Below are 18,194 nucleotides of genomic sequence, written 5' to 3' on the forward strand. Positions count from 1 at the left end.
AACAAAGGAAACCCATAATCCAAATCAGGTCAAAACACATGAGAGAGTGAGAAAAAGGGCTCACTCATTCCAGGGTTAAAATTAACAAGTCCTAAAGTCCAGTAAAAGAGCTGCGGGTCTCTAATGTTGAAGGGAATTAGCACAGAAATTAGAATTCTCCCTAACATGTATCATGACTTGCGCATTGCACCACTAACTTAAGCAGTCTATGTCGTAACTAACTCTGAAAATGCAAAATCCAACCTGAAAGAAAAAGGTTAAAACACAGCTAAACATATCCTATATACTGTGCACAATTCCATAACATAGAGGCCACAGCATGCAACTGTAAACAACTTGCACTCAATTACACAAAACCTGTCACTACAGCCCTCACATCACAACTATTCCAGAAACTCCCAAGCCTCTTTCTGTTCCATTGAAATCTCCTTGAAGAAATTCAGGATCCAGTTCCTGCAACACTACAAGGTAAGTATTTTCTGGAGAACTCAAAACAGAACCACAAATAGAGCAAAAACCTGTTACAACTGCTGCACTTTTCTCTCACCTTCTCCTGGAGTGACTCGAAACAGTCTTCACATATCCCTTCACAACACCTTCTGGAACCACGTGGTTCAATCAGTGGTGCCACTCCTCCTCCACCCCTCCTGCACTAATTGGGAATAACTTCTTTTTCAGCACCCTTTGTCCTCTTTGCTGACGACTCACTTGTGCCATAATTGCTCTCCCAGCCCCTTTTCTTCATGGATCGAGATCTCCTCTTCATGACCGCGTCTAACACCTTGCTAAGGCAGGCCTCCTGCTTATTTTCAGGCTCCATCACAGTTGCCGAACTATTCACTGCCAGAGATCCAATGTTAGATAAGAGAACCTGCAAACGTGTACTCTTCTGCACCAGTTGCCTCTGTTGTGCTCACACAGTTGAAATTCTACAACATCATTTCGGAGACAGAAGTGAACAGAGCTCCAGAACTTCCAATCGCCTCTATGGCACAGACGTTGCTGCCACAAAGCTCCTTCAATGGCACTCTGCCACACAGCACTAAATACCGCCAAGATGCCCTAAGATAACGGCACAGAGCTCCAATAGCAACACCAGACCCTCCGGGCACATCACTCCAACAAACTGAGACCATCGGGCATGTCGAGCCAAAGGGAACAGAGCTCCAGGAACTCTGGCGCTGCGCCACGCCTCACCGTAGCTCCATTTCTGCACGGACACGGCCCCACTTCCAGCCGGGCCTGCAACACTCTGTTACTGTTAGGCTCCCTTGAGATGTTGCGCCCCATACAGCACTCAAGGTTAGTCCTTCACCAGTTCCTCTGCCATGCACAACAGAGGTTTGACCATTTGGTTGGACAGCAGGTTGCAGGTTGGACAGTGGCTTCCAGCCATCACTATTCCTGCAAATGTGGTCCCAATCCTCCTGCAGCTGCAACCACTCCTCTGAGCCCAGAGCCTCCTGCAGGTAAGACGCTCATTCAACTCCTTCTCGCATAATAATCTGTGTCACATAACTGCAGTTTCCTCTGTTTGCTCCCAGCCACTCTCACTAGCACCCAAGTCGCTGCTGTGCGCACGGGTTAAATCACTGTCTGCCTATTGCCGTCGCCTTGGTTGCAGCCACTTCTTTCAGCACAGTTCCCTCCTGGGATAATACTCTCTTAACAATCACTGTCTTACCCTTGCACTATGTGTGTCTTTGCCCCTAAGAGGCCGTGGCGCTGCCTCAACACATCACTGGCTGGGCCTCACTGGCCCCTACTGCAGCCTGCAGCACTCCTACCTGAGAGAGGATCTTCTCATGGTTTTGGGGGCAGGGGTGGATGCCCCTTTCATGGTGCTGTCCCCCACAACACAACCTGCATCCTCATTGCCCATGTTAAGTTGGGTTCCTGGCCAAGCATGACACTGACACCTGTGTAGGAACCGGTAACATCATTACTCATGTTTCAGCTCCAGGTACAAGGTACATCGGGTAATTAAATGGGGACAGACACATCCACTGGCATCCTCTTTGTCAACCCTTCTTCTGAACTGACATCCACAGAACCATTCATAACATAACATCAGTCACTCACAGCATTCCATGCATACAGGGCAGGGTGCAGGGAAAACCAAGATGCAACATGGTTCCTTCAATGTAAGTTTAATTTTCATATTTAAGCTAGTGATTTGGACACTATTCTTAAATTGGGGACCTCCAATAAACCGGACACTCTGTGATTCATAAAGCTTATGCTTGTTCTTAGCTTATAAAACACAATTCAAACTGTTAATGTCCAGGATTAACAGAACCTAGATACTGTAAAATAGTTTTGCTCATCCATTTATTTCCAGCTGATTGATTTGAGTTTTGTCCAGGCTTCTGTGGTGTGTGATCTTGGTGCCCGTTCCATGGCACTCATTGAGGAATACTCTCGGCAAGTTGTGTGCCGGCTGCACATGGGATACCCTGTCTAAATGAGTGCATCACAGCAGTTAGCCTGCAGCTTCTGTAGGGTATGGTTTTTGCAGAGCCTGTGTGTGCATTGGATTGCCATGGGTGCTCGTTTCTATTTATTTGCCCGACAGCATTTCTAACAAGGTGGAAACGTTAATGCTTTGAGAGGAAACGTGAGCGTTGAATAGGAGGGTTAATATGTTGTCCTTTTCCAATGTAGTTCTTGAACTATTTAAAATATAAAATTTTGCTTGTAGGAAAGAGCTTGTTCCTCACTTTTTAAAGATGGTGTATTCCATATGTATGATTTGTGTTAAGCTTTAGTAATTGTAAATATTGTAAGTTCAGTTTATTTTGAACTATTACACAATAAAACGTATTATACTCTTATGTTATGTTTGTTTATTGAATTTAAATAGCGCTTTAAGCCAAATACTCTTATGTTCTGTCCCCTTTCCTCCATACTGTATGGGCGTCTCTTGCGAGGGACGGGAGATGGAACCTTTTTCACCAGAAAAACCTTCTTCCCCCCGCAGGGGTGCGGCCCTGGAAGCAAGCGCTGCCATGACACTGCCCTCCTGCACCACACCTCAGTCCCCTTTTCCCAGTCGACGGGAACAGGCCAAATTCACCATCGCTCCTGGGTTTGGCTTCGGCCATGTAATTCCACGCGCGGATACTTCTCATTGTTCTGTATTTTGTCTTTTTGATTACAGATACTCGGTCCTCAGGCGTCACGCTCCTCCCCGGCGCATGTCGACAGGCAACAGGTTTAGCAGGTGCCCAGCCTGTGACTGGCTCTTGTAGTCTCCCTGGCGAAGAAGGGTTGGCTCAAGCCCCACTCCGTCCAGCCGGTCAATCGACGCCTGGACGCGAAGTACAGGCAGATGGAGGGGGATACTCTCTTGCTCTCCGCCCATCCTCAGCCACACTCCTCGGTGATAGCCGCTGTGTAACTTTACTCCAAACCGCAGTCGTCCTTATCTTCCTCATCTGCGGTGCTGCTAGAACCTTGGAGGCATATGGGAAGAAGCTCTATTCCAACGCTTCCTTGCATCTTCATCAGGCCAACGCCGATTCCATGCTAGCGGCCGCTAACCAGAGATTATTAGCGGCAGATTGCGGACTTCCTCTCAGAACTCCCCACGCAGAACCAGTCACGTTTTAACGCTGGGCTGGCCGAGGCCAAGCTGGTGGCTCAGGACATCATGGAGTCCACCGTGGCCCACAATGATACCTCTGGCCGTGCCATCTGTATAGCCACGGACATGAGAAGGACAGCCTGGCTCTGGGCAACTAAGTATAATCCGGATATCCAGGAACGTATATTAGACCTGCCGTTCGAGGGGAGCGACCTCTTCCACTCCACCACCGACGAGGAGCTGGACAAAAAGAAAAACAGCTCACAAATGGCCAAATCTTTATCCATCTTGACAAAGACCACGTCCAAGTCGTACACCCAGTCACAACCGCGCTCCGACAAGGGCCGTATATATGGAGGGTTCCGTGGCTTCCAAGACCAGGGGTCCAGGCAGCCTGACCGCTCGCCGACTCCAGATCGGCGCAAGCAAAAAAAGGGGGTCCCCCTCCTCCACATCAGCCTTCGAGGGAAAGAAGGCATGACACGCCCCACCGGGTCCACGTGTCTCCGGTGGGGGGGAGCAGGCTTGCTCTTCACACACATTTTTGGCACCAGAAGTTCGCAGACCCCTGGATCCTCTCCGTAGTATCCATGGGGTACCGTCTACCCAGCCCTGCCTCTCTTCCCTCCTCCCCTCCACTCCCTCAAGTTGGGACAGCATCTCTTTTGGCAGAGATTCGGTCGCTCGTTCAGATTCAGGCCGGCGAGGCTTGGGCTTTTACTCCAGGATTTTTGCCATTCAGAAAAAGAACCAGGCGGGCCTGAGAGTTGTGCTGGACCTTTCCAATCTCAACCTCTCCGTACCCCTACAAAAATTCAAGATGGTTATGCCAGCTTTTATTGCAGAGCCCCTGTGCAGGGGAGACTGGATGTGCTCCCTGGATCTGAAGGACGCGTATCTAAACGTCCCGATTTGGCAGCCCCATCGTTCTTTTCTCTAGTTCAGGATTATGGGCCTCCACTTCCAGTACAAGGTCCTTCCTTTTGGCCTCAATTTGGCCCCCAGGGTCTTTAACAGGCTCATGAAATTGGTGGCTGCCCTCCTCCGGGCTCAGGGCCTCCACATCTACCCTTACCTCGACGACTGTCTCGTCAGGGCTACATCTCCGGAAGCGGTTCACCACTTTTCCCAGCCTCTTATGAACACACTGCACGATTTAGGCTTTTCGCTCGATCTCAAGAAATCACTGCTGTAGCCCACGCAGGCTGACCTTCTTGGGCCTCATCTGGGACACGTGCTCCGAAAAGGTGTTTCTGTCGGTGGACAAGAGCACAGCCATCAACATCTCCTGGGTCTCTTGGCAGAGGTTCTACTAGCCGTCCCGCACACGAGACTCAGGATGAGGAGGATGCAGCTGCACTTCGCGGCATCATGCATCCAGGAGCGGGGATCTCAATCCGAGATGATCAAAGTGCCTCCATCTCTCCACCCGGACCTCACATGGTGGTCCAGGAACTGCAACCTACGAACGTGCAAGCCCTTTCGGCCTCCCACTCCGCAGGTCACCATCACCACAGACTCATAGCTGGAGTGCTGGGGAGCCACCATGGACGACCTCTCGGTCCATGGAACCTGGACCCGACAGGAGCAGGAATACCACATCAATTGGCTAGAGCTGAACACCATCTGGCTAGCGCTCAGAGCTTTCCTTCCGCTACTCGGGGGCAAGATTGTCCTCATCCAGACAGACAACTCGACCAGCATGTTCTATGTCAACAAGCAGGGAGGCACCAGATCTCCTCCACTGTGCCGGTTGGCAATCAGCATGTGGGAATGAGCCCTGGAAAACGACATCTACCTCACGGCAGTTCACTTTCCGGGGGAATCCAACCTGGAGGCGGACAGGCTCCGTAGGTTTGGAGTGGACAATTATGAGTGGCAGCTAAACAACCTCGTATCTCAGGAGACATTCAACAGATGGGTCTCCCCCAGGTGGACCTTTTTGCCACTTGGCACAACAAGAAGTGTCCGCAGGTCACCTCCTGGCAGGGACAGGGCCTGGCTCCCTGGGCGACGCATTCTGGATTCAGTGGAGAAGGCATACGCCTTCCCACCTACTCCGCTGATTCACAGAGTGATCTGCAAAATCAAGGAGTCTCACCAGCTCAACATCATTCTAATAGCTCCATGGTGGCCTGCCAGGCCATGGCTCTCAGAGCTGATCTACCTCTCGAAGATGCCTCCGATTCACCTTCTGACGGTCCCAGCACATCTGCTGGTGCAGCAGGGGGGGCAGAGTCATCCACCCCGCCCCATAGAAACTAGCCCTCACAGCGTGGTTCCTGAGCAGGTAACGCTGGAGCAACTCACGCTCTCCCAGGCAAATCTGGAGCTCATACAGGGTGCAAGGAGCAAGACTACCAGGGCCCAGTATAAAAGTAAATGGACCATGCTCTGCCACTGGGCAGACTCCAAGCAGATCAACCCCCTGGCATGTACTTTGGATGACGTGCTCCCCTTCTTGGCACACATTGCCCACTCAGGTGTGCAGGTGGACACCTGCTGCTCTTACCCTCGCAGCCATCGGGGTTTATAGGAACTCGGAGGAGGGAGTCTTCTCCTCCTTCAATCCGATTGTCAAGAGACATTTGACGGGGCAAGCAAGGCTCTACACTCCCTCAACATAGTCTTGGGCGCCCTGGTGCACAAACCATTTGAACCAATGGCATCTGTGGACATCAGGCTGGTCACCATTAAGAAGACCTCGGCTCGCACAGTCAGCGAGATCCAGGCAATGGTTGCCTCGGGACCATATACTACCTTTCACAAGGACAAGTTGGTCCTTCGGACACACCCAGCTTTTCTACCTAAGGTATTGTCAGCGTTCCACTTGAATGAGGAAATAGTCCTTCGTATGTATTTTGCTTATCCTAAGGACAAGGCACAGAGAGTTCTGCACTGCCTGGATTTCAGGCGTGCCTTGAAATTCTACCTGGACAGGACTAAGGGCTTCCGCAAGTCAGACGCCCTGCTTGTCACTTTTGGAGGTGCAAGACCAGGCTATCAAGCCACCAAGGCCTCCATATCCCACTGGATGGTCTCGGCCATCAAGGAATCTTACGATGGCCAGCACAAGCCGCTCCCGGCTAACATGCACGCCCACGCAGTCAGGGCCAAGGCAACGGCCATCGCATTCCAGCACAATGTCCCTTGGCAAGTCATAAGCAGGGCGGCCACGTGGGCCACTCCCTCTGCTTTCTGCAAGCATTACTGTTTGGAAGCTGGCTCCAGGTCAGATGCGGCTTTCGGACAGGCGGTTCTCTGGAACCTATCTGCTTAAGGTGGGTCTCCTCTCCACCTTGGGGCTGCATTCAGTTGTAATTGCCCATACAGTATGGAGGAAAGGGGACAGGACGTAAGAGTAATTATGAGTTACTCACCGTAGTGGCTAACATACTTTTGGTCCATAGTCCACTTTCCTCCATATGTCCCACCATCCTCCCCCCCCTAATAATACTGGTGTCATTAGGCAATGGCAAATCTATTGTCGACGCATCAATGAGGACTGAGGTGTGGCGCCAGAGGGCGGAGTTAGGGCAGCGCTGCTTAAAGGGGAAGAAGGTTTTTCTGGTGAAAAAGGTTCCGTCTCCCGTTCCTCGCAAGGGACGCCCGTACAGTATGGAGGAAAGGGGAATATGGACTAAGAGTACGTTAGTCACTGCGGTGAGTAATTTATAATTTATTATTCCATTTTAGGCTTTCTTTTTTGCTATTCCATCCCATGATGTGAATTTCTTTAAAGCACTTCTCTGTTGATTCCTACTCACTTCGCAGTGTATGCTTTGGTGAGGGCTCCAAGCAGCCACCAATAATTGATGTTTCAAAAATAAATTATTTAGATTCTGCTAACAGTAATGTGTGTTAGTTATCCATTGTTTCAGAGAGAGGAAGCATAATGGACTCCTATAAGAAATAAAACGCGCACTACATCCGCTTTAATATTTGTATTCATCTCTGCCATGTTCATATTGACAGCACATAATTGATAGGCTCTGTATTGGAAAAGTTATACATTGCACTGCGAAAATCAGAGTGTGCACCCAAAATCTGTCTTGAGACATCCCTTTAAAAATAAAGAGAAATATGTTGGGCATGAAAGTTAGATAACACCATTTTATAAAGATGTGTACAAAGAGCCATGCCTTTCCGAACAACTAAGGTGCTTTTTCAGCTAAGCTACACTATGTATATGACATAACATGTACGTTTAACTTGCCCTTGGTTTCTTTTTTTCTTTAGTGTTGCAGTTGTTTTGCAGCTCTCCTAAAGCAGCTCTTCGCTATGCAGCGGTTCGCACATTAAACAAGGTAAGCCTTTGTGCCTGATTGACATTAAGCTGTGGGAGCCAGCAGACCGATCCGAACCGGTGGCTATCTCTTACCTCTAGCAATGTGGACCCTCTTTTAAAACCGTTAGAATTAAAATTGACTTATATTTTTAACACACACATCAGGTCCCTCTAGCAGGTCATCGTTGGACCAAGAGAACTACCTTGCAGCCTCTCTTCCCTCCTATCTATGTATTTCTCCTGGCCTAAGATGGGGGACTCTTTGGACAGTTTTTCTAAAATCCACCTAAGAAGACTTTATAAGACTATCCCTTGGGCAATGCAGAAATTCCAACTCTTAGTATAAACCTGTACCACCCAAGGTAAGGGTAGCAATGCCAGAGCAGCCAGGCTTATCTTGGGTGACACAAGCTTCTCTCTTTCTGACCTGTTTTTCCTTGCTTGTGGTCTTCTTGGATGCAACTTCCTATTCCTCACTGTCCGAGACTTGTATAGGTTAGAGCACAAGTCTTCGGGTTCCAGCGTGGTAGCCGGCTGCCTAAGCCGGATAGCGTTCAGTATCCAGACATGTAGCTACAAATCCAGGAAGGAGGAGGAGCAAGTGTCCTACGCTCAGAGGATGTTTGAGACTCCTCGGTATGAGCGCAAGACAGGGTCCAGGATGTGGGATAAGGCTGGAGGGTAAGGTAAGAATCTGGAGGGGGTTTCCAGGAAGGGAGAAAAAAGGATGAGATCTGACGATAGCACGGTGAACGGACTCGAACATACGTCTAGCAACTCCAAGCAGTTGCGTTGAGACGCGCAGAGCCGCGGGGGCGTGCCTGTTTCTAGGAAGCAGAGTGTTGCGCGCAAAGGCTAGAGCGCAGCGTTTCTGGACCGTCCGCCATCTTGGAGGAGTCACTGAGCTTATGCCGCGGTGCAACATGGACCACGAATTCGGTGGTTCATGACACTTAGGAGGGAGAGAGGTCTGTAGGAAGGTACAAAGAACTTGTAGCATGTAAATGGACCAAAGAAACACTTATACACGGATATATTGTAAAATAATAATGGTTTATTTTATATATACACAGGAGAATTCTTTAGAAAGGTAAGTACTATTATAAGTTATAAAAACCAACACAGTACTACTGGTAAGTATATAACACATTTTGAATAGCAATATACAATTCTAGGTGAGTAAAACCTAATTATTAGACTTTCAGAATGGCAGTTAGCAATTCACAGGTAACTGATAACTTTGTTACACTTGTAGCTTATGCTGTTTCAGGAATATGCAGTCACAGCACCAACACATAGCAAGTAAGTACTTTGCAACACTATATTTTCTTCGCACATGCCTTATACTTTAGCAGTGCTTCCCGAATCTAGGGCATGAGTGTTCTCAGAGGCAGAAGGGGGGGGACACTTGGATGGTTCAAGGGCCAGCTGTTGGCAGGACAGGAGACGGTACAAACTGTCTGATCTATGAAAACCTCATCAAAACAGGTTCATCCCTGTTCCTCTAAAACCATCAAGGACCACATTGACACCCTCGCTCCGGCACTTGCCGATTTTTGCAACCTCTCCTTTTCCTCAGGATCCTTCCCCTCCCCCCTGAAGCACTCCCTTGTTCATCCTCCCCTCTAGAAACCCACAGCTGATCCTTCCTGTCCGGCTAACTATCACCCAATTTCCATTACCCCCTTTTTGGGTAAACTCCTGGAAAAGCTGGCCATCTCTCAGCTTAACCTTCACTCTGATACTGTTGGCTCTCTCCAAGACCACCAATCTGGCTTTAGAGCTGCCAGAAGCATAGGAACTGCTCTCCTGAACATTTATGAAGAACTGCTCTCCAACTTAGACTCTAACATTACCTCTGTCCTCATCCTACTTGATCTGTCTTCTGCCTTCGACACGGTAAACCATATCACCCTGCTAGACCGTCTCTGTGACAACCTGGGTATCCCCAATCAGGCTCTGGCCTGGCTGACCTCTTTCCTCTCGGATCGACCCTCCCAGGTCCAACTTAGGTCCTTCCTATCATCTATCTCCCTCTCTTCCTGTGGTGTTCCCCAGGGGTCTAACCTCTCGCCCTGGCATTTCAACCAATACATGGCAACCTTCGCCCGCTGCATTGCCATTTTCTGCCCTAATTTCCAGTGCTAGGCTGACGACACTCAACTCATTTTCAGACTTCCCTCGGCCACCTCCTCTCCTTCTCTCATCTCTGATTGCCTAACTGCCATTCAATGATTGGTGAGCCGCCAACGAACTTTGTGAAAATGCCACCAAGACTAAGCTCCTCCTCAACGGTACACCTCCACCATCCTTTCTCCGCACTCTCTGGCCGGCCTCCCTCTTCCCTCCTCCTACCCCTGCCTGTGGGGGGCCAAGAACCTCAGGGTCATCTTTGACTTCACACTTTACTTCTCCCACATCTGTCTCTAAAAAGTCTTCCTACTGCACCTCCTCAGAGGCACTCTGCCTTTCCTCTCCTTCCCCCAGAAGATCACTGTCTCCCAAGCTCTGGTTCTCTCCAGGCTAGACTACTGTAACAGCCTCTTTCTAAATCTACCTGCCTCCACTCTCCGCCCTTTACAACTAATCCAGAACAGGACTGCGAGACTTGTCCTTGGCCTCAAGCTCTCTCCAGCCCTGAAATCTCTTGATTGGCTTCCTGTGGATGCAAGGATACCATTTAAAACCCTCTGCATTGTCCACAAGGCTTTCTGGGGCCTGGGTCCAAAATACCTTCAACTATCCTTCCGTAAATACCTCCCCTCTCGAGCTATTCGCTCCTCTACCTCTAACTCCCTTGGGGTTAGACGTTTTTAAAAGAAACAAGCTGGGGTTAGATCTCTGTTTTCGGCTGGGGCCTCCCTCTGGAACAGCTTCCCTGCCACTCAAAGTTGAGAATCTCTGGTTCCTTCCTCTTTGCCTCTGCCTTTGTCCCCCCACTCCTCTGCTGATCTTTTCTCTCTTCAGCACTGTGCACCTGGCCACCCTCTGTTCCTTCAGGCCCAGGTACCTGCTCACACTTCCACCCACCTGCACTGCCTCTGGGCCACCCCTGGCACTGGGTTCTGTATCTGTACCCATACAGACCCCCAGCCGTTTTTCTTCTGCACTTGCCAGATTTACCCTGCCTGCTAAACCCAGCACTTTCCACTTGCTGTCTGCACTTTAAACATTTATCGCCCTTATTTATTTAATTATTCTTTTTCTGATGCTTGTTAATCTGCTTAGAATCACATGCTGTGCATATGGTCCGACATCCAGTTGCATCTTGTCTTTCGAGGATCGAAATGGGACGTCGGCATAGGTGCGTCTGTAACACTATCCCCAACGTCATGTGTAGTGTACCCAAAATCCCTCACATGCCGAGGTCCCTTTTTTTCCACCCGGATTACTGGTCCCCTTAATGCGGAGATCTTACATAGAGATAGCGTTATTGTCCTTATTATCGACTTTGTCGTTATTCCCTTTAAGTCACTTCGACAGTTGCATCCTGTGAAACAACGCCAAAGACTGCTGCAGACTTTCGACGGATGTTGATCAGGCGGCGCATCTGTCCATGTGGCCGGGCCGTCTGGCCAGCCTACACAGTAGGGAGAGTGGGGTCGGGGTGGCCATATCCTTTACAAGTATGCCTTTCCTCTTTCAACTTCTCTGCTCCCTGGGTTTTGTCATTGCTGTACCTGTCTTTTGCTATGGAAAAGACGCCATTTAGATTTTGTCCCTCATGTAGGGGCAAATATCTGTGGAAAGACTAGCACTCCCGGTGCAACATTTGTCTTCCCCTCGACCACAAAGAAGCGGGTTGCACGGCCTGTAGACTCATGTGCCCTAAGATGCTTAAGGAGCGCCGCTTGAAGCGGTTGGTTGGCCTACGGCATTTTGCATGCCGAATGTTCTTCCGCCGAAAGTGATGGGGGGACTAGCGATGACCAGGCCTCTGTGTGGGAAGCCATTGACCTAACGACGGACAGCTCTTGGTCCGCGACACCCGTCCCCTACCCCGCCAGGCCTGTCACACTATGGGGAAAACGCCCGGCGACAGGGGCGCACACGATCATAACACCAAACACACAACCCAAGGTTCTGCTTCGGGATCCTCTGATCGGCCTGATCGGCAGCCTTCCCGGCAACCGCAGACGTGGCCTTTGACTGGGCAATCCAAAATGAAGGGCCCCGAAATCCACCGCTCAGCCTCCGGTTCACCCAGTGGTGCTGAAATCCACCGCTCAGCCTCTGGTTCAGCCGGTAGATCGCCCAGATTCCCCGAGCATTGGCGAGAGCATCGCAAGGATTGCCTCGGCAGTTAGACTGAAGGAACGGTCGAAGGAGGCGGCGAAGCACAAAGAACGGCCTAGAGACGTGCAAAAGACACGCCACAGTGCCCCGAACCTAACAAGGACTACGCTGAGAGTCCTGTGCCTTTGTCAGGCACATTGGGGGACAAATCTCGACACCATAGGGAAGAAGATGAACCCTTTCCTCCCCTGGACCCTCTGGTTCATCCTCATGGACCATGGACCAGGGAGAAATTTGAGGGATGTATGGACCGGTTAGAAAAATTTCTCTTTTTCTGAAAAGTTTGCTCCCAAGAGACCTCGAGAAGATCTTCCTGATACGCCTATTTCCAAGTTTCAAAGGACCTTGGAGGATCCACATGAGGAGTATACCTGTGTCCTCGCAGATGATGATGTTATGGACACATATGATCAGGATGAGGATGGCACCTTTCTGGAAAACTACAATGTGGATGACCAGGCAGATCTTATGGACACTTGGGAAGACAGCCGTCAGGTTGATGCTCAACCTTGGACGCCCCCTATTCCCACCCAGGACCCCGATGTCCTGTGCATTGATTTTCCCCCAACCCTCTCCGGCATGCCAACCCTCCCCAGTGGATGATCAAATGGCGTTGAACGCCCTCTTGAAGAAGGCAGCTGCCCATTTCAGATTGCCACTCTAGAATCTTTACCAGATTCTGATTTCGTGGAGGATCTACTCAAAGAAAAACCTCTGGCCAGCCAGGCCATTCCTTTGTTGAACTCTATCAAGAGGGGATTAGCACCTTCCTTGTTGACGCCAGCCCAGACCAGGCGAACCCTAGGGTGGAGAAGTTGTTTTGTCCTTCTCCGACCGACCCTGCCTACATCAAAGGACATGCCACTCCAGATTCTCCAGTGGTTACCACTACTAGAAAACGGGCTGGGGTTTCCCTGCCTAAAGAAGAGGCACCACCCGATAAGGAGTCCAAGAGACTATATGTACTGGGAAAGAGGGTCACAATGGCTGCGCGTGTTCCACCAGAATAGCCAATAACACCACGCTATTGGCCAGCTATGCAGAGGTACAGTGGAACCTTCTGCAAGAAGGCCTTCAGGAGGTGCCAGAACCCACACCGTCCAAGTTGCTCGCCATAGTTTCAGAAGGCAAGCAAGTCAACCAGATTGTGCTCATAAGCACTCCGGATGCTGCCAAGACAGCGGGAAGAAGCCTGGCAGAATGTACCTTGCTCACACGACATGCATGGCTGAGGAACTCCGGTTTCAAGCTAGTGACCCAAGCAGCCCTGATAAACAAGCCCATTGAAGAAACCAACCTGTTTGGCAAGGCAGTGGACGATGCACTTGAAACTGGCAAGAAAGAAAATGAGACACTCAAGTCTCTTCAACAGATTACCCAGAAACCCTCTCCTCAGAGAGGAAGCGCTCCCGCCGTTCCTTTTGTGGGCAATTTCGTTGTCCCTAGAACCAGTATAATACAGGAAACAACTGGAATTCGGGACAAGGGTCTAATACCTCCACCACTTATCCACCCAGAGGACAGCGGCGTGGGAAAGGTGTATAGGCCGAGGTTCCAATCCCAAGGTCTGAAATGACCTTCAGATCCGGGAACCCTCCCACGCCACCCCGTTCGGGGGGGCGTATATCATTTTACCTTAATGCATGGGAGGGGATAACAACCGACCAGTGGGTACTCAAGACGGTCGCCCATGTGTACTGCATAGAATTTTCACGACCACCCCAATTCAGACCGCCAAAGTCAGGACGCCGGACCACCTGCGGATCCTACTTCGAGGTGGAGACCCTTCTAGGAAAGGACGCCATAGAAGCTGCCCCTATTCTATAGGTAAACAAGGGTATTTATTCAGTGTACTCCTTGTACCAAAAAACGATCTCACCATGCGCCCTGAGCTAAAATTGCACCCAGGGGGAATTACATGGCAACACTGGACATGAAAGATGCATACTTTCATATTTCGATGCTGCCAGTGCACAGAAAATACCTATGATTTATGATCCAGCACAAGCACTATCAGTTTAAGTACTCCCCTTTGGCATTGCCTCGGCGCCAAGGGTGTTTACAAAGGTACTGGCAGTAGCGGTAGCACACCTGCGCAGGCTATCCGTCCCGGTTTACCCTTACCTCGACGACTGGCTCATAACAGGGGAGTCCCATTGTGACGGAGTCAGTCTATACATGGGTAGTAACATATAGACATTAGTCCATTCAGGAAGACCAGGAAGCCACAGATGTATGGACTTTCCTCTAATGTTTTGACTCTGTTTTGGGTTGCCTAGGAAACGGCTCGTGAGGAAGAGAGAGCGGAGGACGACGGTTTTGAGTGGGCTTACTGATCAACGTGAAGAAAAGAAGAGGAAAAAGTTATAAAAAGTTAAAAGAAACCAAGTGGCGCCGTTGCGCTGAATTGGGAGTTCGGTGATTGTGCAGCTTAAAAAGCACTCGTCTGGTTAGTTGGTTTACCGAGGGGACGGAGAAACGAATTCTCGGATGCAACCGAGGCACAGTGGCAGAGCCGTTGAGGGAAGGCGTTCAAGGGCTGGTGACTTGAACGGAGCGGCGAGAAGCGACCAGACCTTCAATCTCGATAGGTCTCTGTGTGAACGAGAGAGACTAGTGAGTGACGCCGAGGCAGGAGACACGGCTTGTTTGTTTACACAGCTGAGGGGGCGGAGACGGAGAGCTGACATCGCTGACGATCGCTGGTTCCTGAAGGGGGTGGAGTCGCTACCCCTTCGAAGGCCGTTGCCTTAACAGCCGGATGATCACGGGTAAGCCGTGTATCGACAGAGAGAGAGAGAGAGAGAGAAAGTGCTATAAGGGAAACGGAACGTGTGAGAACTGGTGAAAGCAGAAGACTGCTCACGAAGGAGGGAAAAATATATTGTCAAGTGAAATTAGAGGGAAAAGACCCTTACAAGGCAATCTGGTATACAAAGTGAGTAAAGAAAGAAAGATTGAGAAGAAAGGTTTAACACATCAGCCCAGAGAGTCATGATAAATGGACTGCAAATAAAGGAAGACCTCTTACTCTAGAACGTGATGCCACAAGACTTAAGAAACACTGTCATATTGAAAAGGACAAGAGAGGGGAGAATAAAGTTTAAAGAGATGTGAAGGAGTTATAACATAGGAAGTACTAATGTATTAGTGCAAGAAGAAACCAAAAAGAGAGATAACAAGACGTTGTGTTGCAGAAGAGGAGAGCAGTAAATAAAGTAAAGAAAGAGCGAAAGTAAAGGCATTTAAAGACTTACCTGAGAAGAACAGTCCAAGAGTGTTATATCAGAAAGTCTTGGGTTTCAAACCTACTGCCAGGAAAGACGTATCCTTTTCAACCTAAAATATAACTTGTTAAAAAAATAAAAGAAGAGGATTCTCGTTGTAATTCTCACCACCTACGTATTGGCTCCGAGTCTCATTCATGCTTTAAGACGATATATTGTTACAAGTGGTGTCAGAAGTGGGATTCTGAGAACGTCAGGGAGGACCTCATTAAGACCCTTTCCAAGGGACAACAGATGCTACAACAAGCCATACAAATGCAGAATCAGCAAGCACAAGCAGATAGATTAGCGTTTCAACAGGCATTACAAATGCAGCAAGCGCAGTTGTTGGAGGTCACAAATATCAGGAACAATCCCCAAGTCCCTACTTCCGTTCTACAAAAATACTCAGTAGGAGAAGACCCAGCCCATTTTTTCGTGAACTTCGAGAGGGTCGCTCGAAATGCCCAATGGCCTACCGAGAGATGGTGCCACTACATCGCACCATTGATGACCGGTGAGATGCAGTCAGCTTACCAGACCGCAAATCCCACGGGGGATACCACATATGGAGACATGAAGAAGGTGGTCCTAGAACGTATGGGACAAGATGAGGAGACCTATCGTATTAAGTTCAGAGAGGTTAGACTGGGGGGAGAGGAGACCCCAAGACAGTTGTTCTACCGAGTGAAGGAGCTGGCCGAGAAGTGGTTACAACCCACTGTGTCTTCACCGGCTGAGATATTGGAAAAGGTCATCTTGGAACAATTCATAGAAGGACTACCCGGCCCAGTACAACGATGGGTCAAACAACACCATCGATTGTCATTGTTAGAGGCAGTGGAAGTAGCGGCAGCATATCAAAAGGCAGGACAGGGCCGGGTGTTGACCTACGCATCAAGTTCTAAACCACACGTCGTGATGAATAAACCCACACCCCAACCAAGATGGCCTCATTCTATGTTGAGGAAATCCGAAGGGGAGAACCTCCGGATCAGACCTAGCAGTGAGGGACCCTCGAATTATCGTACAGCGACAACGTCTATTCGAGGCCCACAATGCTTTGATTGTGGAGAGTGGGGGCACCTCGCCAGATTCTGTCCAAAGAAACTAAAACCAGAACCAATGGATGTGAGTGTACTAGAATCTATGAAAGAAAGAGACTACCCGGAAACTATACACGGAAGACAATCTCAATATTTATATACCTGTGAGGCGGAGGTCGACGGGAAGCCTACCACTGCCCTAGTTGATTCAGGAAGTCTACAGACAGCGGTGACATCAGAACTGGTAGGTGAAAGTCCTCATTCAGCAGGAGAAATTCCTATTAGATGTGTGCATGGTGATATAAAAGCGTACCCTGCAAGAAAGATACAAATTAGGGTGGGTGGAGAAACAGTCGGAGTGAAAGCAGCGGTACTACCCAGTCTACCGAAGCCCTTACTGATTGGCTCCGATCTGCCGAAATTCTCTAAACTAATTCATGAGATTGAGAAGAGCTGGTGGGAAATGGCCCCTTTTCATGGTGAGGAAATAACCTCCCCGTGCCCCAAACCTCAGAAGAGTCGGAAACTAAGGAGGAAAATGAAGGAGGAGTGGAGAACTAAGAATGTGTGTCCAGTATCCGTAGATTGGAGGTTGGATGAGGAGGGCGATAGTTTCAGAACCGCTCAGGACCTAGATCCATTACTCCAATATGCACGAGAGCGGGCTAAAGAGGTTTCACCTGGAGAAGGTCCTCATTTCATCAAGGAAAAAGGGCTACTGTATAGAGTGAGTAAATCTAGGAGTGGGGAGGTGTTGAAGCAGTTGTTGGTCCCCAGCAAATATTATACAACGGTTCTAGAAGTCGCTCATTTACAGATCGGGGAGGGGCATCTCGGAACCGAAAAGACTTCTAAGAAGATTTTGGATAGATTCTACTGGCCAGGGATATACCAGCAGGTGGCTAGATTTTGTCAGTCATGCGAGGAGTGTCAAAAGAAAAATAGAGCGAACATCAAGAAGGCACCTTTGCAACCTATGCCGTTGGTACTTGAACCCTTCAGCCGAATAGGAATTGATGTTGTCGGACCCCTGGAGCCGACCAGAAGAGGTCATAAATACATACTGGTTATCGTAGACTATGCTACAAGGTATCCAGAAGCTTTTCCCCTAAAGGCAACAAATACGCAACAAATATGTGATGTCCTAGTCCCCTTCATTGGACGAGTGGGAATTCCTAGAGAAATTGTCACGGACCGGGGAACCAACTTCATGTCCAACGTTATGAAGCAAGTCTGTGAAACCTTAAAAATTGAACATTTAAAGACAGCAGTATATCACCCACAGACTGATGGTTTAGTGGAACGCTATAACCAAACGATCAAACAAATGTTACGGAAGACAACCTCGCCAGAGAACAAAGACTGGGACAGAATGCTACCCTGGATATTGATGTCCCTGAGGAACACTCCCCAGTCGTCAACAGGGTTTTCCCCCTTCGAACTGTTGTTCGGGAGACCTGTAAGGACTCTATTAGATGTGTTGAAGGAAAACTGGGAAGAGCAGTTGGATAATGAGGTGTCGTTGACCGAATATGCCTCCCAATTACGGGAGAGGATAGAGAAATTGCAGGCTATAGCTAGCAATAACCTTCTCCAAGCCCAGATAAACCAAGAAAGATACTACAATCAAAAGGCCCAGCTCCGTACCTTTAATATAGGAGATCAGGTCTTGGTACTACTACCCACTTCGGACAATAAAATGTTGGCTACCT

At 49.2% G+C, this 18,194-nt stretch overlaps 1 protein-coding gene across 1 annotated transcript in view; it reads left to right on the forward strand.

Moving 5' to 3' along the window:
* The window catches only part of COPG1 (COPI coat complex subunit gamma 1), a 569,339-nt gene that overhangs the window by 144,867 nt on the left and 406,278 nt on the right, over window positions 1-18,194 (forward strand). The window contains exon 11 of the mRNA XM_069643344.1: window positions 7,826-7,893. Within this exon, the coding sequence (XP_069499445.1) occupies window positions 7,826-7,893 (68 nt within the window). The remainder of the gene's footprint in view (window positions 1-7,825; window positions 7,894-18,194) is intronic.

This window comes from Ambystoma mexicanum, chromosome 2p, assembly GCF_040938575.1.
Source record: "Ambystoma mexicanum isolate Mex_15411 chromosome 2p, UKY_AmexF1_1, whole genome shotgun sequence".
In the NCBI taxonomy this organism is placed as follows: Eukaryota; Metazoa; Chordata; class Amphibia; order Caudata; family Ambystomatidae; genus Ambystoma; species Ambystoma mexicanum.